This window comes from Mobula birostris, chromosome 20, assembly GCF_030028105.1.
Source record: "Mobula birostris isolate sMobBir1 chromosome 20, sMobBir1.hap1, whole genome shotgun sequence".
Classification (NCBI taxonomy): Eukaryota; Metazoa; Chordata; class Chondrichthyes; order Myliobatiformes; family Myliobatidae; genus Mobula; species Mobula birostris.
This window is the reverse complement of record NC_092389.1, coordinates 8314088-8340540: the sequence shown is the minus strand read 5'-3', so window position 1 is coordinate 8340540 and position 26453 is coordinate 8314088. Positions and strand designations below refer to the sequence as shown.

Below are 26453 nucleotides of genomic sequence, written 5' to 3'. Positions count from 1 at the left end.
TCCTTTCATATCCTGACCAATCAAGAATCTATTGTTACGTAACCAGCAACAATGAATATTAATCGGGACAGGTTAAATAAAAACAACCAAACATTTATTAACAACCAAACACGTATAAACGATAAGGAAAAAAAAACAAAGGAAAACTTTAACCAGAGGTTAACAGGTACGCAGCCCTTTACCAACTCCACTGGGCTCTGGTTCTTAAAGCGTTAAATGCGAAAACAGTTCTTAAAGCGATACAGTCAGATATAGTTCTTAAAGCGATAACTTCGAAAGTCCAACAGTTTTACACATTCAATTGGGAGAGACTTCTCTGGAGAAGTGTTTCTTCACAGACGCACCTGTACTGCTGGTTCTGTCCACAGGATTCACGATGCCGAAAATGAACAGTTTAAATCGACTGACCTTAAATTCCTTTTAGTGAGAGAGAGAGAGAGAGCACCTTTTTGCATGAACTCATTGCGCTTTTGCAAGTTATCTCGATGCAGGTTCTCCTCCAACGAAGACTCAATAAGGTCGATTCTTTATTAAATTGCCAAATGATGCCGACTTCTCTCGATCCTTCACTTCAATGAATTCTTCACTCTCCCTTCAAAACTGTCAGAATTGAGTAAATTGGCACTTCCAGCCACAAATTTCCAGTCCAAGTAATATGGAATCTTTCAACAGAACGTACAACCATTTTAAAAATGAAACTGCGTCACAAAAACAAACGCAACAGAAACAGAGGCACAGCACGTTCTACCTGGAAATCTACAAATTCAAAAACTAACTGCGTCACCTGGGTTGACCCTTATATAGTCACAGGGCACATGTCGTCACGTGACCTCACATCGGCGGGAAAGTCACATCAGGTGACCTCCAAAAGACCAGTACATCATTCTCACAAAAAATAACAGATCTCCTTGAGCATGTAACACTATCAACCTCTACCTTATTAAATATGCATAAAGACTTGGCCTCTACAGCTGCCTGTGGCAGTGGATTCCACAATTTCACTCTCTGGCTGAAGAAATTCCTCATCATCTCTGTTCTACAAGGATGTCCCTGTATTTTGAGGCTGTGTTCTCTGGTCTTAGACAGTCCCACCATAGGAAACATCCTCTCCACATCTGTTCTATCAAGGCCTTTCACCATTCGATAGATTTCAATGAATTCCAGTGAATACAGCCCCAGAGCTACCAAATGCTCTTCATATGACAAGCTGTTTAATCCTGGAATCATTTTTGTAAACCCCTTTTGAATACTGTCCTGTTTCAGCACATCCTTTCTGAGATGAGGGGCCCAAAATTGCTCGCAATACTCCAAGTGAGGCCTCACCAGTATTTTATAAAGTCTCAACATTACATTCTTGCTTTTATATTTTAGTCCTCTTGGAAATGCTTGCTAAGTTCGCATTTGCCTTCCTCACTACAAACTCAACCTGCAAATTAACCTTTAGGCAATCCTGCGCAAGGACGCCCAAATCCCTTTGCACCTCAGATTTTTGTGTTTTCTCTCCATTTAGAAAATAGTCAACCCTTTCATTTCTTCTGCCAAAGTGCATGGCCATACACTTCCTGACACTGTATTCCATCTGCTATTTCTTTGCCCATTCTTCTAATCTGTCTAACTCCTTCTATAGCCTCTCTGTTTCATCAAAACTACCTGTTCCTCCATCTACCTTCGTGTCATCTGCAAACTTTACAACAAAGCTATCAATTACATTATCCAAAAATGTAAAAAGAATTGGTCCCAACACAGACCTCTGTGGAACACTGTTAGTCACTGGCAGGCAACCAGAAAAGGTTTCCTTCATTCCCACTCTTTGCCTCCTGCCAATCAGCCACTGATTTGTCCATGCAAGAACCTTTCCTGAAGTACCATAGACTTGTTAAACAGCCTGATGTGGGGCACCTTGTCAAAGGCCTTCTGAAAATTGAAGTACACAACATCACCCGAATTTCCTTTGTTTATTTTTACTTCAAAGAGTTTCAACAGATTTGTCAGGCAAGATTTTCCATTGAGGAAACCATGTTGACTGCAGCCTATTTTATCATGTGCCTCCAAGTACCCTGAGACCTTATCCTTAACAATCAACTTCAACGTCTTCCCAACCATTTCCTTTTTACTGCCTCTCCCTTCTTGAAGACTGGAGTGAAGTTTATAATTTTCTAGTCTTCTGGAACCATTCCAGGATCCAGTGATTCTTGAAAAATCATTACTAATGCCTCCACAGTCTCTTCCTTTTAGAATCCTGGGTTGTACACCATCTAGCTCAGTTGACTTATCTACCTTAAAACCTTTGTTTCCCAAGATCCTTCTCCCTAGTAATGGTAACTTCACACACCTCATGACCCCTGACACCTGGAACTTCCACCATACTCCTAGTGTCTTCCACAGTGAAGACTGATGCAAAATACTTATTCAGTTCATCTGCCATTTCCTTATCCCCCATTACTCCCTCTCCAGCATCATTCTACAACAGTTCGGTATCTACTCTTGCCTCTCTTTTACACTTTGTCTCTGAAGAAACTTTTGGTATCCTCTTTAATATTATTGGCTAGCTTACTTTCATGTTCCATCTGTACCTTAATGACATTTTTAGTTGCCTACTGGTATTTAAAAGCTTCCCATCCTCTAACTTCCCACTAATTTTTGCTCTATTGTATGCCCTGTCTTTGGCTTTGATTTCTCTTGTTAGTCACAGTTATGTCATCTTGCCTTTAGAATACTTATTCCTCTTCCTCTTTATCCTGCGCTTTACAAATTGCTTCCAGAAATTCCAGCCACTGCTGCTCTGCTGCCATCCCTGCCAGTGTTGTTTTCCGATGAACTCTGGCCAACTCCTCTCTTTTGCTTCTGTAATTTCCTTTACTCCATTGTAATACTGATACATCTGACGTCAGCTTCTTCAGGGTGAATTCGATTGTATTATGATCACTTTTCCCTCAGGGTTCTTTTACCTTCAGCTTTCTAATCAATTCTGGTTTAATACATGTTGACTCTGGCAGTGACACTCACACCCTGAGAGTGAATATTAAAAAAAAACATTTCTGACAGTGCTAGTGATTATCAATAAATGTTAATCTGATTATTTATCAATTATGTTCTGAGTACTTTTGGAATCTTCTTTGACAAATATGAGATTAATTTTACATATGTATTATAGATTATTGATATCACTAAGGTTTGCATACATAATGAAAATGAACCAGAAATCTCTTTTGTTTCAGTATTTCTGATGAATTATCTTTCCTAATATTTTGTTGAATATATCAGGGTCAAGAAAGTGATTCTTCAGAAACATCAATACCAGGCCCTCGAATAAAACATGTTTGTAGACGGGCTGCTGTAGCACTTGGTCGGAAAAGGGCCGTGTTTCCTGATGACATGCCTACCCTGAGTGCCTTGCCTTGGGAGGAGCGAGAAAAGATACTATCTTCAATGGGAAATGATGGTAAGCCTGTACAAAATTGGACCTCAGTTTGTCTGTTTCTCAAGCGCAATTTTAAAAACTTCTGGTTCTGAATATTCATTGAATTATGCTACTATGGTTTCTAAAACATGAGTCTTAAAATATTGACATATGAAAGTTTATGAAGTTATTTTAATTTGGAATTTCAGTCTGAGGAGCATAAGGGATTATTTCAAACTATTAATAAAGTTTTAATCAAAATTGAATTAGTGTTCAATTTTTGTTCCAAGTTACTCGCCTAACCAGAATTATGAAACAATTAAAGTAATGTAATTAAACATGCAGTCTCTGGTGAATAAAATGGATGATCTCAGAGCTAGGGTGCTGAATCAGAGGGACATTAGGACCACGTGTGTCGATTGTTTCACAGATTCCTGGTTAACCCCTTCCATACCGGTTGCAGCGATTCAGATCAACGGGTTTACCATATACCTTCAGGATAGATCTGTAAAGTCTGTCAAAAACGGAGGTGGAGTAGTATGCCTCATGATCAACTCTTCTTGGTGCACAAATATATCAGTGCTGTCCCAATTCTGCTCAATGAAGTGCCGTTCTTTTTACCTACCACGGGAGTGCTCTGGGGTCATTTTGGTAGCAGTTTACATTCCATCTCAGGCCAACGTCAAGCAGGCTTTAGATGATCTGAGCAATGAGATCAACATGTACGAAACAGTGTACCCTAATGCCTTCACCATCATTTTCGGAGATTTTAACCAGGCCAGTCTGAAAAAATCACGAAGTAATTACCATCAACAGATTACTTGCAATAGCAGAGGAAACAACACCCTGGACCATTGTTACACCACCATCCAGAATGCCTACCATGCTATTCCACATCCTCACTTCGGGGAGTCTGATCACCTGGCTGTACTTCTACTCCCTGAGTATAGGCAGAGACTGAAGACTGCAGCCCCAGTAGTGAGGACCAAGAAGGTATGGACAAGGGAAGCACAGGAGCACCTACAGGACTGCTTTGAACGGTGGACTGGACTGTATTCAGGGATTCATCTTTGAACCTGAAGGAGTATGCTGCAGTTGTTACTTCATTAAAACCTGTGTGGATGAGTGTGTGCCTACAAATTCTTATTGTACATTCCCAATTCAAGAGCCGTGGATGAACGAGGAGGTATGTTGTCTGTTGAAGGCTAGATCTGTGGTATTCAAGTCTGGCGACCCAGGCCTGTACCAGAAAACCAGGTATAATTTGCTGAGGGCTATTTCAAGGGCGAAGAGACAATTTCAAATGAGGTTGGAGGCAACACCGGATGTACGACAACTCTGGCAGGGTTTGCAAGACATTACTTCCTACAAAGCGAAACCCAATAGCATGAATGGCAGCGATGCTTCACTACCAGATGAACTCAATGCCTTCTATGCCCGCTTTGAAACGGAGTATATAACTACAGCTGCGAAGGTCCCTGCTGCACCTGGTGAGACCCTGTGATCTCTGTCTCAGGCTGATGTTAGGCTGTCTTTAAAGAGAGTGAACCCTCGGAAGGCCCCGATGGACTATCTGGTAAGGCTCTGAAAACAGGTGGGAGTGCTCAAGGACATTTTCAACCTCTCACTGCTACGGGCACAAGTTCCCACTTGCTTCAAAAGGGCAACAATTATACCAGTGCCTAAGAATAATAATGTGAGCTGCCTTAATGACTATCGCCCGGTAGCACTCACATCGACAGTGATGAAATGCTTTGAGAGGTTGGTCATGACTAGACTGAACTCCTGCCTCAGCAAGGACCTGGACTCACTGCAATTTGCCTATTGCCACAATAGGTCAACGGCAGACACAATCTCCATGGCTCTCCACATGGCTTTAGACCACCTGGACAACACAAACACCTGTGTCAGGATGCTGTTCATCAACTATAGCTCAGCATTTAATACCATCATTCCCACAGTCCTGATTGAGAAGTTACAGAACCTGGGCCTCCGTACCTCCCTCTGTAATTGGGTCCTTGGCTTTTACCAGGAAGACCACAATCTGTGGGGATTGGTGCTATCATCTCCTCCTCGTTGACAATCAACACTGGTGCACCTCAGGGGTGTGTGCTTAGCCCACTGCTCTACTCTCTGTATACCCATGACTGTGTGGCTGGGCATAGCTCAAATGCCACCAATAAATTTGCTGATGATACAACCATTGTTGGTAGAATCTCAGATGGTGATGAGAGGGTGTACAGGAGTGAGATATGCCAACTAATGGAGTGGTGCCACAGCAACAACCTGGCACTCAACGTCAGTAAGATGAAAGAGCTGATTGTGGACTTCAGGAAGGGTAAGACGAAGGAACACATACCAATCCTCATAGAGGGATCAGAAGTGGAGAGAGTGGGCAGCTTCAAGTTCCTGGGTGTCAGGATCTCTGAGGATCTAACCTTGTCCCAACATATTGATGTAGTCATAAAGAAGACAAAACAGCGACTATACTTCATTAGAAGTTTGATGCGATTTGGTATGTCAACAAATACACTCAAAAACTTCTATAGATGCTCTGTGGAGAACATTCTGACAGGCTGCATCACTGTCTGGTATAGCGGGGTGGGGGGGTGGGCTACTGCACAGGACCGAAAGGAGCTGCAGAGGGCTGTAAAATTAGTTGGCTCCATCTTGGGTAGTAGCCTACAAAGTACCCAGGACATTTTCAAGGAGCGGTGTCTCAGAAAGGCAGCGTCCATTGTTAAGGACCTCCAGCACCCAGGGCATGCCTTTTCTCACTGTTACCATCAGGTAGGAGATACAGAAGCCTGAAGGCACACACTCAGTGATTCAGGAACAGCTTCTTCCCCTCTGCCATCCGATCCGAAAATGGACATTGATGCCTTGGATACAACTTCACTTTTTCAAAAACGAAAACAGTATTTCTGTTTTTTGCAGTTTTAAAAATCTATTCAATGTACGTACACTGTAATTGATTTTTTTTTTCTCTCTTCTATATTATGTATTTCATTGAACTGCTGCTGCTAAGTTAACAAATTTCATGTCACGATTCATCCAGATAACCTAAACAAGTGACATTATCTGGAGAAAGCCGTTTGCACATATTTTGTTCTGTGAAATATTCACTGAACTTAGGCTATACATTAGTTGTCTGTGATCCTATTCAACTGGTGTCTAAGTGCTATTTCCAGGGCATGGTTTTGTTTGAACCAATGAAGATAGGCACTTCAGAAAATATATAACTGTTCAAATAGTATGCAGATTAATTGTAAAAAAAAAATGCCAACATTGTTATTGTCATTTTCAGGAAGTCACTTAAAGTTTGTATTAGTTTAATTATTTAATGTTATTAATTATTATTATTAAATAATTGTGTGCAGTTCTGGTCACCGAATTATAGGAAAGATGTCAGTAAAATTGAGACAGAGAAGATTTACTAGAATGTTACCTGGGTTTCATCACCTAAGTTACAGAGAAAGGTTGAACAAGTTGGGTCTTTATTCTTGGAGTGTAGAAGGTTGAGTGGAGACTTGATAGAGGTATATAAAATTATGAGGGGGATAGATAGAGTTGACGTGGATAGGCTTTTTCCATTGAGAGTGGGGGAGATTCAAATAAGAGGACATGAGTTGAGAGTTAAAGGGCAAAAGTTTAGAGGTAACATGAGGGGGAACTTCTTTACTGAGAGAGTGGTAGCTGTGTGGAACGAGCTTCCAGCAGAAGTGGTTGAGGCAGGTTCGATGTTGTCATTTAAAGTTAAATTGTATAGATATATGGACAGGAAGAGAATGGCGGGTTATGGACCGAGTGCAGGCGGGTGGGACTAGGTGAGAGTAGGAGTTCGGCACGGACTAGAAGGGCCGAGATAGCCTGTTTCCGTGCTGTAATTGTTATATGGTTATATGGTTAATGCGCGTTTATAGAAAGCCATAGTTTTTACTTGCTTGAAAAGCAGTTGTTCTTCCTCCCTTATAATTTATCTCCATAATGTTATGATAGCTTTACTGAATCACATTCTGTTAGTCATGAACGGTAGCCAGTGCTTAATTTGTTGAATGATGGATATATTTGAACGTGGATTATTTTTAAGATTTATCACTCCACTGTAGAATGGAGGGCATGTGATATTTGCTGCAAAAATTTGACAGTAGTGAATGAGAATGTGCAAGCATGCAGAAGTTAGTGCCTGCAAATTGGTTTAAAACTATAGTTTATTTGTGAGCTGGGAATAGTTCTGCAGTTACTGTTTCAGCCATGCGGAAGTGTTCACAAGGTCTGACCGAAGTTTGATAGCTATTCCTGGAAGCTTATGTGCATGTCTGGACACAGCTGTCTTCCAGCAGTTTACAATTCAAGTATTTGAGAAGCTGGACTTTTAAATATTTAAACTGATTTTACCAAGCTCTTGGAATGTTTGTAAGCCAGGTTGAGTGTTCCCTTCATGTACTGTAGTTGAGAAATGCTGTTAGTCTGCTTCCTCTACAACATTGCTTTGGATAAGGCCTCAATTATAAACACTTATTTATACTCCGACCCTGGTATTGTTTTAATTGAGCGCTGCTAAACTGGGTTTGAAAATGAGCTAATTTACCACTGGGATGATTGGACATATGCCTCAACTGGATGTATTGCTTCAAGTAAAACTTTGAAACTATGTCTGTCTGCATTTTATCCTTATTCCAAGTTGTTTTGGCAAATGTAAACAGCTACATTGGTTTAGTGTATTGATACATTCTCTTTTTAAATTTTATTTTTATTTGGATAAGGTATTCACAAGTAATACATAAACATTTTTTTACGTATATAACCTTTTCCATTTTTTATGTGAGTAAATCTATATTAATTTGTACATTCACAAGTGTACATTGATATATAGTTGGCCCTCCTTATCCGCGAGTTCTGCATGCGCGAATTCAACCAACCGCGAATTGAGAAAACCCGGAAGTGCTCTTCCAGCACTTGTTGTTTGAACATGTACAGACTTCTTTTTTTTCTTGTCATTATTCCCTAAACAATGCAGTATAACAACTATTTTACATAGCATTTACATTGTATTAGGTATTATAAGTAATCTAGAGATGATTTAAAGTATACGGGAGGATGTGTGTAGGTTGTTGTGGATCAGGATCGGAAAAAAACTGCAATTTCTCTTAGTAAGTTGGAACAGGTACATCCGGTATTATTTAGCATCAGTTAGTCAAATGTTTGTCTTAGTATATAGTATATATTTTACCTTTCCATGCATATAAAACACTTAAGAAACGTATGTTTCAGCACCGAGTTCGATCTAGTGACACATTGTTCCTGAGCGCGCTGTCCATCCATGCGGGGTTGATGTGGAGGATCAAAACCCAAAACCCAATAATTAAACCATTGCATTACTTAGTAATAATTGTAGCTTTAATCGGGCAGGGCCTTTCTCATTTTATCCTTTAAAATTGTTCCGATCGTTGACCGACTGTATCTTAACGCTTTTCCAATGACCAATGGCATTTCACCTCTTTCTGATCGCTTTATTATTTCTACTTTATTTTAAATTGCAATCGTGATTATTTTCACGAACAGAAACACTGCGGATTCAGAGCTCTGCCGCCGGGTCCTAATGTCCACCGCATTTAGGTTGAATAAGGGACTTGAGCATCCGCGTTTTTTGGTTCCAGAACCAATCCCTCGCGGATAAGGAGATCTGACTGTAATATAGAAAATAATTAGGCACTCAAATAGATGTTTATGTGCAATTGTAATTCCACTCTCTTAAACTAAATAATAATAGTTATTATAAAAAGTATTAATAATAGTGGTTGAATACTAATTTCCATGTATCTCTTCTGGTCTATTTCTTTCTGGTCCAGAATTTCCCCAGATCTTTTCTTTACTTGTGCTAATTCCACATTTTCCAAAAGAAAAGAACAGTAAACATTTGAGCCAAGGGTGCTTACATTAACACTATTACTACGTTGGTGAGGGAACAGTATAAACCATTAGGAGAGTCATCTGAAGTCTGCTCGCTCTGGGGTTATAAATTCAATCCATTTATTCCAAATTTGATAACATTTTTCCTTTTGAATTCTCAGAGAGTAGGTCATCTTTTCCATTTTAAATATTTCCAAAATGATTTCATGCCAATCTTCTAATGTAGGTGCTGTTGGATCAAACCACTTTCTGGTGATTGATTTCTTACTTGCCACTAAAAGGGCCTGCAGCAGCTTTATATCTTTCTTCTGTTCCAAAAACAATACATACCCCAAGTAGAGAGTCGCAAAGTTCAGAGGTATCTGAGTCTTAAATACCTTAACTAATGTTCTGTGAATACGTTCCTAATATAAACTTAATTTAGGGAATCCCAAAAAATATGGAAATGATTTGCCTCCTTGGAGCCACACCTTCTCCAACATGCCACATTTGTGTCTTTATATTTTTCCTGTTATGGGGTCTTGAAGTATCTTATAATATTTTTCCAGCAATGTTCTCTCCAAACCAAAGAATTAGTCGAAGACCACTGGAAGCTGCATATTTTCCCCCAAGCCACCTCTGAAAGTACCAACCCCGCTTCTTTCTCCCACTTCTCATTAATATACAATGTGTTTTCATTTTTGGCATGAGAGAGGGCATTATATAATCGAGAAATTGATTTACTTGGTATTAAACTGTAAGCCGAATTCAGAATGTTGAAAAATTCTAGTTCTACTGTTGATAAGTCTGTATATCTACAATTCTGGTTAACATGATGTCGTACTTGTAGATACCTTAAAAAAAAAGTTATTGTGTTCTTGGCCATGTTTGTCCTGCAGGAATTGAAAACTTTGTAATACACTTTTATGTATGAATGAGCGGTAAGTTGTAAAGCCTTTCTTTATCCATCGTTCAAATCTTTTATCTCGTCTGCTGGGAAGAAATTCGGTATCAGAAGCACATCATCTGAAAAGTTTTAACATGTTATTGATTCCACATGAATTAGCCACCTTCTGCCATACCTTGAATGTGAGATTTATCAAGATGTTTTTAATCTTTTCCAACTGGGCCATCAATCCTTTGTCCGCTATTGAGGCCTGTAGAGGAAAACTGTCAATCAATCCATATTCTATTTCCTTCCATCTAACCTTATATTCCCTATTGCAGCAATATAACAGAGGGATTATCTGTGAAGCATAAAAATAATTTCTCAAACAAGGAAGTGCCATACCTCCTCCTTCCTACCTCCTCCTTCCTTTCCTAACTGTAAGGTGTTAAATCGGATTCTAGGTTTCTTTCCTTGCCAGATATAGCAGGAAATCCATTTGTCCCATTCCCTGAGTTGGTTATCGTCCACCTCCACAGGTAAAGTCAGGAAAAGGTAAAGTAACCGAGGGAGAATATTCATTTTTATGGTATTTATCCTTGAATTTAAACTTAAAAAGGGGATAAGATTCTACCTATGTATATCTGCTTGTACCTCTGAAATTAATGGCCCATAATTTACCTGTGACAATGTTGAAAGATCTTTTGGCAGGGTTATTCATAAATATTTTAATGATTTAGCTTCCCACTTAAGATCTTATGTATCCTGCAGTTTTTTGGATGCTGTATATTTTAAGGACAAAATCTGCGTTTTCTTTACATTAATTTTATAACCTGATATTTTCCCGAACTCATCCAACAGTGTAAACAATCCTATAAATGATTTTTCTGGTTCACTCAAATAGACTGAAATGTCATCTGTGAATAGCGCCACCTTCTGTTCAATCCCTGCCACCTTGATACCTTTTACAATTTCGCTCTGTCTTATTAGTTGGGCAAGAGGTTCAATGTATAGTGCAAAAAGGAGAGGAGAAATTGGGCATCCCTGTCTAGTTCTCTCTAAAATAAAAGAGTCAGAGAGGTCCCCATTTATCTTAATTCGAGCTGTAGGGCTGTCATATAAAGTCTGGATTACTTTAATAAACTTTTCTTGAAAGCTGAATCTTCCTAGCACTCCATATAGGTATACCCAACTCACTGAACCAAAAGCTTTCTCAGCATCTAATCTCACTACCATTGTCTCTGCCCCGTTCTTAATAACCTGTTCTAGTATGTGTAAAATTCTCCTTATGTTGTCTCGAGTTTGTCTTTGCTGAATGAATCCAGTCTGGTCTAAGTGGATGAGGCCAGGTAGAAGCTTCTACAGTCTACGAGCTAATATAGATGTAAATAATTTGTAGTCCAAGTTAAGAACACTGATTGGCCGGTAATTACCACATTCTAGTTTATCTTTACCCTCTTTCGGAATAACTGAGATAATCGTCTCTCTCCAGGAACGTGGAATTTCTCCTCTCTGTACGACCCAATTAAAATATAAAATGTACGTCACCCCAGACTACCCTAAAATGTACCCCTGCCTAATAGGGGTCAGAAATAATGACAATGTTGCTTGCTGCACTGTTTGCAACAGTGACTTTTCTATTGCCCATGATGGGTTAAGACTGTAAAAGACATGTTGAGGTGAGTTTAACAGGTGTCATTCGTTCATTAGCATAGCTAACGTTATTTAAACTAGCTGGCTAGCTGCTCAGGAGCTACTCTACTGCAGACGTCCCACCTCTCCCGGAAGTCTCCCGCAAATTGATGGTGCTACCTCCCTGAAATGAGTTTTTGCAGGGTGGGATGTCTGCATACATTCTCTTAAGCTCAGATAGTCAGGATGCACAACTGCTCCTCCCTCACCATCTTACTCAACACGGTGCCCCCTAGGGCTGTGTGCTGAGCCCATTGCTATACACTCTGCTCACACATGACTGTATGGCTAATCACCTGAGCATTCACATCAAGTTCACTGATGACACAACTGTGGTGAGGCTCATCAACAACAATGATGAGACAGTTTAATAGATAGAACAGCGATCCCCAACCTTATTTGCACTACGGACCGGTTTATTATTGACAATATTCTTGCGGACCGGCCGACCCGGGGGTAGGGTTACCAATGGACAAGAGTAGCAGTCAAATACGTTGTGTTTACCCCGAGAAAGACTACCATGACCATGAAGCCTTGCGCGGGCACCTGTGTGGGCATGTGTGTACGACCCAGGGGTAGGGTTACCAATGGACAAGAGTAGCAGTCAAATACATTGTGTTTACCCCGAGAAAGACTACCATGACCATGAAGCCTTGCGCGGGCACCTGTGTGGGCATGTGTGTACGTGCCGATTTTTGTTTCCTACAAATTGTTTTTGGTGATTCTGATGTGACCGAGTATGGAGTTCTTCGGCTATGTGTTTTATATTGCAATTGCTTAAACATTGCAGATAAACATTTTGGCTAAATCACTCCAGACAGAAAATGTAAATTGTGTTAAATTATTACTGCTTTGAGCTTTCACTTGTTACGGGAAGTTCAGGTAGTTCACTCTGTAGAAAGAGGATTGTGTTAGTGTAAATGTCTGAGTAGCTACTAAAAAGCTCTGTAAGTAAAGAATTGTCTTGTCTCTCAGAGTAGGCTAGTATGTAGAGTAACTCACATCAAAGTTGCTGGTGAACGCAGCAGGCCAGGCAGCATCTCTAGAAAGAGGTACAGTCGACGTTTTGGGCCTGCTGCGTTCACCAGCAACTTTGATGTGCGTTGCTTGAATTTCCAGCATCTGCAGAATTTCTCGTGTTTAGTATGTAGAGTCTTTATTTCCTTTGGTGGCTTGAATTCTTTGCAAATGAAGACTAATGCCAACAAGCCTGGACTTGCTCAACATGATATCAGTCTATTATAATATGTCAATCTAAAAGCAATTAGCTATAAGTGTATTCATTTTTTTTCCATTCAGTAAAAATACGCAGAAGTGCCAGGTCATTTCTATGGTTGAGGTGTGATCTTTGTGATAGCAAAAATAATTGGGTATTATAACCTGGCTAAACCAAGGACATACTCTGTTCTTTTGTGATACATTGTCATTGCATTAATATTTGGTATGGTGATATTTTTTCAGTTGACTAATGACGATGAATCCATCCTGAGTTTTTTAATTCCATATATATTTGAGTGATATTATTTCAAAAGGCAGTGTAAGGATTATAGCTGTAAGTATCTATCTGCATTATGAAATACAAATAGTCCTTGCTTGATTTGAGCACTTGAATTTTAAAGTTTTTTCTTTCTGACTCCCTTCAAGGGTGTTTTTTTTATTATTGTTGGACAAAATTGATCAATGAGCAATTTTCTGTTGCTGCAGGCTGCAAGGCAGGGGTGTTCTGTGATTTTGATTTCATGTATTGAACCCCTGCCACTTTTTGGTCCCTGTGATTAAACCTCACTTTAACAAGGTAGAGGATGCAGTCATTTATGTTTTATTCAAAGTTTCACTGGAGTCAAAGTAAACCCACTTTATAGTCTGTCTGAAAGTGGGTTCCAGAAATGATCTGCTAATCTGATGGCTTGTTTGTTTTCTTTTACTGACACGGGAGTTTGGTTCCTTAGTGGAATCAGTAATAAAATTTCTCACTGTGTCATTGCCTGTAGAATGAATATCCTTTTCTGATCAACTTTGGCAAATATTTTCAAAACTTTGCACCGTATCAGGTCACTGTTCAGCACATCAACAGGCACAGAGCATTAAAAAGCAGGTTGAAAGCAGTCCAATGTCTTGTCCAAGCCTGTTCCAACAGTAAGACCATGGCTGATTTAAATCTTAGCCTCAGCACCACTTTTTTTTCCCTGATCTCTCCTGATTGTCGTTGGCTCCTTTGTATTTTAAACGTTTGTCATTACCTTCCTTGAATATATCCAATGACTTCATCTCCACTTGTATAGAGAATTTTGCAGTCATAATCCTATGAGTGAAGTTTCTCTTCACTATTTTTAAAAAATTTGCAGCCTCTTTGAAAAATTGTTTTAGATGTGCCCACTAGGGGAAGCATCATTTCATCCTGTTAGTTCTCCTTAAAATCTAATATGATTCAAGGAGATTTTCATTTCTAAACTCCATAAAGTTTGGGTTCAGTCTGCACAACCTGTCTTTACATGGCAGCTTTAGATTCCAGGAATCAACTAAGTGACCCTTCTCTGCACTGTACATGCTTTCTTAGACTAGCAACCAAAACTGTGTGTAGTACCAGATGTGGCTTATGTTCTGCAGTTACTTTCTATGTGGCACCTTTAGAAGTGTCTTCTAGAAATCAAAACACACTGTATTTACCTGCCCAGCTACTGCTTTAACGTGCCCTGTTTCTTGCAGCTTCAAAGGACTCTAGCAAATTTGCCAAATGTAATTTCCCGTTTGTAAAACTTTGTTGACACAGCTGGATTGTCTTATAATTTTCTATATGATCAGCTATTTCTTCTTCTCAAATGGATTCCAGCATTTTCTTGTAGCCCCTGACATTCCCCATATACGTTCCTCCAGTCACCTTAAAATTACGTACCTTCATATTAGCCATTTTCACCTTGGGAAATATTCTCTGGCTGTCCACTCAATCTATGCCTCTTACCATCTTGTACACTTCCATCTATCAAGTCAACTCTCATCCTCCTATGCTCCAAAGAGAGAAGCTCTAGCTTGCTTAACAAATCTTCATAAGATATGCTCTCCAATCTAGGCAGCATCCTGGTAAGTCTTCTCTGCACCCTTTCTAAAACTTCCCATCCTTCCTATAATGAGGCAACTACAAATGAGCGCAGTATTCCAAATGTGGTCTAACCATTGTTTTATAGAGCTGCGACATTATCTTGGGGCTCTTGAACTCAGTACTGGATTATTGAAGGCTAACACACCTTCTTAACCATCCTGCCAACTTGCGCGACGACTTTGTCGGATATTAACATATAGGCCCCAAGATCACGCTGTTCTGCACACTGCTAAGAATCCTGTCATCCAAGTGTAACTTTCCAAAGTGTATAACTTCACCTGCCTCTGGATTCTAGATTCTCTGGATTGAACTCCACCTGCCAACTTTTTCAATCCTCTGGAGCTTTCCAGGAATTTTGTTAGATTACCTCCACTGTCTCTGCAACCAATTCCTTTAAGACCCGAGGAAGTGGGCCATTTAGTCCAGGTGACTTGTCAGCATTTAGTCCTGTTAATTTGTTAAGCTTTTTTTTAGTGAAAGATTTTTAGTTCCTCTTTTTTTTTTGTATTCCTCATGACATAAGAGGTGGCTATTTGGCCCATAGGGTCAGTGCTGGATCTTGGTATTCCTATCAGGTACATTCCCACACTTCCCTGTCACACATTAATTATCCTCTGAGTCTCCTGCCACCGACCTCATTTTAAAACAATTTAGATCCTATCTCTGCCCCCCCCCCCAACAAGGCATCGCTTGAGCATAGTTACAGTCAGCTCATTGTTTCCAAGCAATTTAACATATGACTTTTGTAATATTCAATATAAACAAAATGAGAGGGATACTGCTCAATTTGGAATACTTCGTAAAGCACAATAGTATTTAAATTTGTGATAATGCACGGGGACAATGGAAGATTTTGATTTCATTGGTATTGTCATTGGATCCAGAGAAATTTGAATCAGAAGATTTTATTTGAGAGAGTAGGGAGAATGTTGAATAGTTAATGTGATTAAGTGGCAAAGATGAAGCAGAAATAGTGAAGAATATTCACATGGGAACTGGGTAGATATTTAGAGAAAGTAACTGAAAGTTTTTAAGGGAAATTAAAGTCTTATATTTTTCATGCTTGCTTCAGGACCAGCAGGTAAAATGGGATGGTCTCATGTACAGTCCCACCTTCATTTAGAATGTTGCTTCTGTATGAAGATTGAGTTCGTAAGTGTACAGATTGTATAGGGACATGTCACATATTGGGACAGCCAATATAATGAGCGCTCTTAACTTTTTGTCCATCAATGTTTCGGAGTTCTATCCCACTGGGGGTTCAGTTTTCTGCAGTTCTAGTATATTGAATATGGGGTTTTTTTTTATTAGTTCACAATCTAAGTAACATCAGGCCAACAAATAAAAAAAAGTATCGCAGAACACAGACTTTTGAAGACATGCTTGAATTCCTGAATATTTAGCTGCTGGCATCAAAAGATATGTATTCTGCCTTCGTTTGACTATTTGTACATGTCTGAGTCATATATTAGAAAGAGTGAGTTAGATATAAATTTTAAAAATAAAGTTCCAATGAACTAAAAGTAATAAAGTTTTGTTTGGTTGTTGATGTAAAAATTCTGACATCTGTAGCTGGGTATTTAGGGTGGTGAACGTAATGATTTGTGCATGTAACTTCCCCTTGTTAATGCATAAAGGCAAACAAAATTTGTCTCTAGGAATCAACAAATCACCAGAAAACCTAGGGTATGGAAAAAAATTGTTCTTATGAAATTTCTGCACAAAATATTATTTGTTTTCATTCTTGACACTTGCTTAGATGATGTGGTTTTGCATTGTGGAAAATCACATTATGGACTTTTTATCCCAGGAATGCAACCTCCTTGTAATATGGCAGATTGCCTGTTTTTATTAATTTGTTCACCTGATAATATTTTTATTATGAAACCAATATATTTTCATGGTGTATTTTTAGGTGATTGTTTCCCTGTGGAAATTAAAATATTCCCAGGGAATGAATCAGAGTGAGCAGTGTCTCTAATGATATGTTTCTTTGAAAGACACTGTTAGACAGAAATTCATTAAATGAGATTTTAACCACTTGTGCCGAAGGAAACAGTCAATATGAAACCATTTCTGTCTTGCAGATAAATCATCAGTAGCTGGGTCAGAAGATGCTGAACCACCAACACCAGTGATTAAACCAGTGGCCAAACACAAAGTCCCACAGGAGCCTATTGTTCGAAAAGGGAGGAGGTCACGTAGGTGTGGGCAGTGTCCAGGCTGCCAAGTTCCGGATGACTGTGGCCAGTGTACAAATTGCTTGGATAAGCCCAAATTCGGTGGTCGAAATGTGAAAAAGCAATGCTGCAAGTGAGTAAAGTTTCATATATGACTATTTGAAAATGCGAATGGATTAAATATGTTTTTCTGAAATGGTAAGACTTACCCGAGCAATGTTGTATCCAATTTGTGTTCTCAGACAGTAAAGGAAACAAATGATCAGTTATATGGTATCGGTCGAGAGGTATTTGTTGTAGAAAATTGAAGATTCTTCAAATAGAGCCATGAAATGTTTACTGCCCAGTTTAACAAGCATGCTGATCGCAGTATAATAATCGATCTCCAATTTATATACTGAAGATATTGGTTGAGAAATTTTAAAAACTATCGCTTTTTTGTGTGGAAGCAGATTTCCAGATTTTATCCTTGTTTATTAGGCTTCACCAGTCTCGTTCAGGATGACTGATTGAGAGCTAAATTTTATATTCCAACACTGGTTCCAGTGGCATGCAAAAGTTTGGGCACCCCCGGTCAAAATTTCTGTGTGAATAGCTAAGCGAGTAAAAGATGACCTGATTTCCGAAAGGCATAAAATTAAAGAAGACACATTTCCTTAACGTTTTAAGCAAGATTATTTTTTTTATTTCCATCTTTTACAGTTTCAAAATAACAAAAAAGGGAAAGGGCCCAAAGCAAAAGTTTGGGCACCCTGCATGGCAGTACTTAGTAACACCCCCTTTGGCAAGTATCACAGCTTGTAAACGCTTTCTGTAGCTAGCTAAGAGTGTTTCAATTCTTGTTTGGGGGATTTTCACCCATTCTTCCTTGCAAAAGGCTTCTAGTTCTGTGAGATTCTTGGGCCGTCTTGCATGCACTGCTCTTTTGAGGTCTATCCACAGATTTTCGATGATGTTTAGGTTGGGAGACTGTGAGGCCCATGGCAAAACCTTCAGCTTGTACCTCTTGAGGTAGTCCATTGTGGATTTTGAGGTGTGTTTAGGATCATTATCCTGTTGTAGAGGCTATCCTCTTTTCATCTTCGGCTTTTTTACAGATGGTGTGATGTTTGCTTCCAGAATTTGCTGGTATTTAATTGAATTCATTCTTCCCTCTACCAGTGAAATGTTCCCTGTGCCACTGGCTGCAACACAAGCCCAAAGCATGATCGATCCACCCCCGTGCTTAACAGTTGGAGAGGTGTTCTTTTCATGAAATTCTGCACCCTTTTTTCTCCAAACATACCTTTGCTCATTGCGGCCAAAAAGTTCTATTTTAACTTCATCAGTCCACAGGACTTGTTTCCAAAATGCATCAGGCTTGCTTAGATGTTCCTTTGCAAACTTCTGATGCTGAATTTTGTGGTGAGGACATAGGAAAGGTTTTCTTCTGATGACTCTTTCATAAAGGTCATATTTGTGCAGGTGTCGCTGCACAGTAGAACAGTGCACCACCACTCCAGAGTCTGCTAAATCTTACTGAAGGTCTTTTGCGTCAAATGGGGGTTTTGATTTGCCTTTCTAGCAATCCTATGAGCAGTCTCTCGGAAAGGTTTCTTGGTCTTCCAGACCTCAACTTGACCTCTGCCGTTCCTGTTAACTGCCATTTCTTAATTACATTACGAACTGAGGAAATGGCTGCCTGAAAGTGCTTTGCTATCTTCTTATAGCCTTCTCCTGCTTTGTGGGCATCATTTATTTTAATTTTCAGAGTGCTAGGTGGTTGCTTAGAGGAGCCCATGACTGCTGATTGTTGGGACAAGGTTTGAGGAGTCAGGGTCTTTATAAAGCTTTGAAATTAGCATTACCTGGCCTTTCCTAATGATGACTGTGAAACAAGCCATAGCCCTAACAAGCCAAATAAGGTCTGAGACCTTGGTAAATGTTATCTGAGAGCTCAAATCTCTGGGGTGCCCAACCTTTTGTACGGTGCTCCTTTCCTTTTTTCCCCCACTCTAAAATTGTACATAAAAATAATACACTAATGTTGCTTAAAATGTTGAAAAGAATGTTTCATCTTTAACTTTATGACTTTTGGAGATCAGTTCATCTTCTACTCACTTAACTGTTCATAGTAACAGAAATTTTGACCGGGGTGCCCAAACCTTTTCATGCCACTATAGGTTGGGATAAAGTCAATTATGGAGCTTTCCTTTGATCCGAATTTATTGAACTTCGATGAAAATTTTTACATAGATCGCTTGACATGGCTTGGTGTTAGATTTTACTGTAGTGTATTATGGCTGGATGGCATGCCAGCTATATCTTGACTAAGTGTATGACTAATGGAATAGATGCTGATATCCACGGTTTCATTCCCAATGATAGTGAAGTTAGGAAAAAAAGAGGGATGATAGCAGAAAAATATATTAAAAAAGTTTTTTTTTTGGATAGTTTCGTTGAGCCAACTCAAGAGCAGGTTCTGTTAGATATGGTGTTGTAAACGGTGGCAGGACTAATTAATGACTTCATAGTGAAGGTACCCTTTGGTAAAAGCGATCTTAATATGATTGAATTTAATTTGAGTGTTCAAGTAAGGGCATTTATGAGGGTATGAAAGCAGAGCTGGCTAAATTGAACTGGCAAATTAGGATGAAAGATAGATCAATTAAGAATCAGAGACAGATATTTAAGTGGATCTTTCAGTATACACAGAGTAGATGCTATGCAACTGGAAAGAATAGTTTCAGTGAGGACCAACCATCTGTGGTTAACTAATGTTAAAGGAAATACTAAACTTAAAAGTAAAAATAAATTGCACAAAGATAGATGGCAGGTCCATAAGATCATAAGACACAGGAACAGAATTAGGCCATTCAGCCCATCGAGTCTGCTCTGCCATTCCATCATGGCTGATCGCGGATCCTACTCAACTGCATACACTTGCCTTCTCGCCAGCTGATTGGAGAAAATTTGAATAAAAGTAGAAAATAACTAAAATTAATAGGGAATTAAATAAATTGTTAGAAAGCAAAGCTTGGGACTTAATGTCAAGAAGATATAATTAATGAATATTTTTGTCAGTCTTTGTTTATATGCAAATGTTTGTGAAATTCTTTTACCTGTAAATGCCTGCAAGAAAATGAATTTCAAGGTAGTATATAGTAACATATATGTACTTTGATAATAAATATACTTTGAACTTTGAAGTTGGCAAGTCATGTTGCAGCTGCATAAAAATTAGGTTAAGTCATATTTAGATTATTTTGTGCAGTTCTAGTTACCACGGTATAGGAAGAATGTGGAGCCATTTGGAGAAGGTACAGAAAAGGTTTGCTATGAGGTTGCCTGGATTGGAGTCCATTGTCTATAAACCATTGGACAAATGTTATTTGTTTTCTGTAGAATGTTAGAGGCTAAAGGGCAACCTAATAGAAGTATATGTACAATCATGAGATGCATGGATGGAGTAGGTAGTCAAGAATCTTGTCAAATACTAGAGGCGTGGGCTTAAGTTAGAACAGGGAAGTTTAAAGAAGATGTGCAAGGCAAGTCTTTTTACACAGAGATGCAAGGTACATTTAGACAGACCAGCAAGACCACGTGGTGGTAGATAGCATTAGTTTGGATTGCATTATAGTCGGTACAGATGCAATAGGCTGAAGGGCCTGTTCCAGGTGCTATGCTATACTGCACCATGTTCTATATTCACTATTTCAAGAAGAGCTCAGCAAAAATGAGAATTGATGAGGAAGTGGTACTGGATCATAGATGTGTGATAGCTCCTGCTTCAGTTTTCCAAAGTCCCACAGAATTGGGAAAAGTTCTATTAGGTGGGAAAACTGTAGGTACACTTCAGTAAGGGGGAGGGAGGGAGAGAGAGAAAGAACGGCACCATGTGTTAGGTTAGTTCCAGTCATAGAAAAAATGTTAGAAGCTAAAATGTTATAGAAGGGCACAAAGCAAAGGCAAAGATAATTCAGTAAAATCAACATGGTTTTGTTAAAGGGAAGCCATGTTCAACCACTTTATTCAAGTTTATTGAAGAGATGTAGATAAAAGACGGATAAAGATGGATGTATTGCACTTCAATTTCCTAAAGGCATTTGACAGATGTTCTGAAGTTTTTCAGAAAACAAAAATTCTGTGTGCAAGTGGCAATGTATTGGTGTGGATAGAAAGTTGGTTAATGAGCAGGAAACAGAGAAGGGGCACGAGTTGGCTATTTCGAATTGGGGAGATGTAACAAACGATGTGCTATGGGAATTGGTGCTTGGGCTTCAAATATTTGCAATTTATCTAAATGACTTTAAGTCATCAAATGTGCAGTTGCTAATGTAACCCTCAGGTTCGGCTAGTGGCTTAATCTAGGGGACGACAGCCTCTGGCCCCGCCAGACTTGAGAAATCTTGTTTGGGTGGATGCTGTGTGATGTGTTCCCTGTTACAAATCAGTACCCTGAAATAACGAACAGTACACAATATGCAATTAAGCGACTGAGCCTTATAATTCGTAATTTGACTATAGGTTAGTAAAGAAACAAAAAAGAAAAAGGGCTCATTCTCATGAAATAGTCTAATGTGCAACGTTGGAGCTCACTATTTTCCTGTCTGTCAGTTCTGAGCCATCGATTTTCCCCTTGGGTGTCGACTCCCGACCCCATTCCAAGTCCACTCTGTCCTGCAGACTACAACTTCCCTGTTCTGCCATCTTCTCTCTCCATCTTCCACTGAACAAAAGACCACAAAACCTTCGCTCGGGCCCACAAGAAGAAAAACATCTTCCCTCGTTGGCCAGCGCACATTCCAATGACCCCGTTACCTCTAGTCATAACCCAAACATTGCTGCTACAGAGAAACCATTACGTTAGCAGTGAAACCTTACAGCGTGTTACACTATCTTTGATACAAAGATAAGTTGTGAAGAGGACATAAGAGGTGACAAAAAGACATTAAGTCAATGGGAGTTATCTGTAAAATGCAGTTTATATAGTATGTGAAAATATGAAATTTTCAATTTTGACAGTAAGAAAAGAAAGCATTGATTGCTGACCAGTGAAGTATTTTCCCTCAGATGGTCTTGTGCCTTTGGAACTCTTTTTTGTTGAGCGGTTGTAGAAATAGTGTTTGTCAACTTCTAAGGTGGGGTTGAATTATTTTTGATAAATGAAGGAGTGTAAGGTTTCTGAGCTAGGCTGAACATTGGGGATTAAGCTAGTAACCAGATTAGCCCTTGGCTTATTGAATAGCAAAACAAGCTTGAGAGTTCAAGTGGCCAAATCCTACTCCTTTTTTTTATTAGTATGTATGCGCACAGTGGTGCCATAAGTCACAGATTTGCTTGCTTCTTTAGGGCAAAATTTTTTTATCTTGAGTTGTAGAGACTAATCAAACTGGAATAGTGGAAGAGTCTGCCTTTAACTACCAGCCCTTTTGAGCTTTCAGGCTCTCAAATGTACTTTATGTAGAACCAGTGTGTATTTGAGTATAATCCCTGTTTTAGACAGTTCATTTGATTTGTAATATTGCTGACTTAATTCTGTGAGGATGCTCTCATTAGCCAGGCTATCAAATTTGAAATAAAATTGTGTCTGCAAATCAAAGTGTTTCCTTTTATGTCATATCCATTATATCTCAATACCTTTTCTTTTAATACAGAATGCGGAAATGTCAAAACCTTCAATGGATGCCTTCTAAAGTACCTCCTCCAAAGCCAGTTAATAAAGGTGAGCATTGTCCAGAGCCAGTAGGTTACACTACGGAATTGGCAAACAGTTGATACAGAAGCTGAATACATGAGCCCACCAAAAAGAATGGCTATTTAGGTGTGGCACTTGAGACACGTTAAACTATATTCTATCTTTGATCACCTTCTTTAGGAGAGTTAAGAGGAATTTGGGTGAGATTAACTAGGATTGTGTCAGTTCTGTAAATTGGCTTATAAATTTTAACTTTGATTCTCAGTGAAGAAAAAGGAAAAGAAAACAAAATTACAAGAGAAAAAGGAGGTTCCACCAGAAAAGCAGCAGATCGACACCAGCCATAAGAACTCTCCACAGAGTATTTCACAAGATCACATACAGAAAGTAAATCAGGTTCCTCATCAACAGAGTGAGCAGCAGTCTGAGGAAGGCAGCTCCTCTCCACCTTCAGAAGCTCAACAACAGGCTACGTTGGTTTCACCTCTGCGGAAACCCAGCAAACAACTTCCACAGCCACTTGAACCCAGTGTGCCTCTACAGCCAGGTCACGTGCAATTAAAGAAAGAATCAACTAAGTCTGTGCTGAATGACCCAAAGAAAAAACAGCCACTGCAAACTGAATCAGGTAATCTGAACATGGCAAGGCCATTTTGTTGCTGGGATCTCTTGCTCAGTAGTATTAGTACTAAATTCTTAGGAAGCTCCTCCATATTTTCTAAGAAGACACCAACTCAGTTGAAATGAGCACATTTATCAACATTGCACAGCTTAAATTTCACAGTGCAGATTTTCATCCTAATTTGGTGCTTCCCTCCACTTCATCCGCACCCATATGTGGTATTTTGTGATTATTTTCCCACTGATTAGCCTATTCCAAGTTAGATATAGGCTTGATTACTTGCAAGTGGGGATCAGTGCATGGATGAGTGGGAGTGGATAGAGTGACATTGCTTTCAGATCTATCACCCCTGCAAGCAGCATTGTAATTTGCTTGTTTGTGTCCCGTGGCTAAGCATTGCTGTAGCTTTTATCACACCATGGAACTAATTCACACTAGTTATGTGTCTTCTGCCACAGTAAATGTCCTCTGTTACAGGATGGAGTTTGAGAAGGTTATCCTTGCAGGTTGGTACTAGAAGAAAAGATTTATTTAATTAATTTATCTCTCCTATCTTCTTTGAAGTCTAGTCATCTTCACTTTGCTGCCATTCATTGGTGCATTTTCTATTGGGAAAATATGACTAATAATCCAATACAAGATGCCTGATTGTTGACCTGAAATATATGATACATTTTATAGTTTAGTTGTTTAATAACATTCCCTTCTTGCCAAGGATTCCTGAACAACATACTATTTCCTGACAAAAACAGCAGGCAGGTGGACTAGTTACTGAAATGTTCTAATTTTGGGGTGCATTTCAGTTTTCTATGTGGCTTATTTACCTGCCAGTACATAGCAGCTCACCCTAACAAAGCTGGGCTCCCACCATTAGGAAAAATAAATGTATATGTGCACATCACTTATGAGGGGCATGTGTATTGCCTAACCTTAACTGGCTTTGAGCAGTATGATGTGGGCTATCTCATTGAATTATTGCAGTCCACCTGGTGAATGTGTAGCCACGAGTTTGTTGCAAAAGATATTCCAAGTTGGAAAACTCTGTGACTTGAAAAGATCATGTTCTATCCCATGCCTAGAGTGAGTCACTAAAATTGGAGCCTTATTTTATTTCTGTTACTTCTTCTGAAGTGTTGAGACCATTCATAGAGCATCAAATGTTGTACTGAGTGATGTTTTAATTAAACATACTGATACTGGATTGGGATCTTGTGGTCCATGTGACTGTTATATTCTGCTTTTATAATTTTATTAATTAGGGAGCTCCCTGATGTCTGTTAAAGGTTCCATGAAGTTCCTGCCATTTTCAGTCAAAAAAAAAACAGCAGTACTTTCTGCCAGTTAATAGGATTTTACTGCATTTCTCATATTTAGTGGGGAAAATGGTTCACAGTGTGAACCTGTTCTCATTGAAAGGTTCATCTTGGCTTGTCATTTAATAAAATCTTTGTTTCCCCAGCAATAGAGCTGAGCAAGCAGAAGAAAGCCCCTGCTCGTTTCAATATTCAGTTAAAAACTAAAAAGCCGAAAGAAAAGGTGAGATTTAAACTTTCATCCTAGGGTTTTAATTCTGCCTTAACAATTGACACTAGCTTATTCTTTTGTACATGTGTTCTAGCTTTTTCTAGCTTTTTTAACATTAAGATTAAGTCACTGTATCAAATCTTTTGATGATTGCATTTGCCCAAGATGTCTTCTGTAGGTCCCAGATATCAGTTGGTCTTCTGACTGTACTGTTCTGAACAGTGTCCTAAAACGTCCTAAAACTCTGTCTCATGTTGAAACCAAAAGTTCCTTCTGTGTTACCCTGGTTAGATTTCACAGTTTAGAATTCCCAGTGCAATTTAACTTTTGCTGGGAATTCTGGTAAATGATGACCAGTGTGCCAGGCATATTTACTGCAATTTTCATCTATTAAAGTTATTACAGATAACTGTAGGCCACAAGTCGTGTGTATTTGCATTTGTCGACCATGTTTGTGCTAGGTTTTGTTCAGGAGTATCCAATTGTAAAGCTTGTACTGCTGTGCTTCTCTTAGCCATATTCACTTCTTTGCTAAGCCATTCTCTTTTTCAACATGCCACGATATGTGGTTGATCAGCATTGTCCAAGATGTACAAGAGAAGCCTGTAGTTGATTTTCCCTGGGACTTTATTCACTACTTGAAGGAAAGCATCATGTCTCTTCCTGATGTCTTCCTTAGTCTTTCCCACCTGTGGAAAATCATTTGGTGGGTTTGGGGAAACTTGTGTTGTTATTTTCATTCACGTAGAAACTTTATGGTTTGAAAGGGAGATTACCTTATTTTAAAATGAATTCCCTTATTTCCTTCCCACCTCCTACTTTGTGCAGGTACAGTTCCACTAAGGCTGGCAGTTTCCTGGTGCATTGCCAAATGTGCATTTTAATGTATGCGAATCCAGACAGTGAGTGCAATAAACTCCTTGACTGTATGGAGCATTGATAATTTACATCGTACATTTGTGACCTGATACTGAGACCATTTGTAGCTTCCTAACTGTTGCCCTGGCTGAGAGCAGTTGACAGCACATTCTGGGCCTATATGGCTTTGTCCAGTACTAAGTAGTGCCTTTATCTATGTGGACAGTTGTGGTAATCTTTGAAATGTAATCTATTGTTGATTAGCTTTTTTGAGTTAATTTCACAACTTAACCAAGTGTTGTCTGTTAGGAAAGTATTGCATGCAGTTGAAGCCAAATGGGAGGTCATAGAGACCAAATCTGTGATTTCCCAGTCTACACTCCAGATGTCCTTGCTCACCTCAGACTTTATTACTTTCGGAAGCACATTTGACACGTTCAGTAATATTTCATTGTTCGAGAGTGATTTCACATCTTGGTAAAGTAGACAAACCAAAATTTGAAGAGGATATATGTAATGTAAAGGACGTTTACTTTAAGCATTGAAAATTAAGATTTTTTTTCAAGTGGGGTATCATTGTTTGTAGGACAGTGCTGTTGATGTGTATAATTCCTCTTTTGACTTC

The 26453-nt window shown here is 39.1% G+C and overlaps 1 protein-coding gene across 8 annotated transcripts in view; it reads left to right on the top strand.

Annotated features, from left to right (window-relative positions):
- The window catches only part of kmt2a (lysine (K)-specific methyltransferase 2A), a 181561-nt gene that overhangs the window by 54476 nt on the left and 100632 nt on the right, over positions 1-26453 (top strand). For all 8 annotated transcript variants that reach the window (XR_011889809.1, XM_072283956.1, XM_072283959.1 and 5 more), the window contains exons 4-8: positions 3265-3442; positions 17055-17280; positions 22784-22851; positions 23090-23452; positions 24906-24982. Coding sequence is in view for 7 of the 8 variants with exons in the window: in XM_072283956.1 (XP_072140057.1) it covers positions 3265-3442; positions 17055-17280; positions 22784-22851; positions 23090-23452; positions 24906-24982 (912 nt within the window). In the remaining variant the exon portion in view is untranslated. The remainder of the gene's footprint in view (positions 1-3264; positions 3443-17054; positions 17281-22783; positions 22852-23089; positions 23453-24905; positions 24983-26453) is intronic.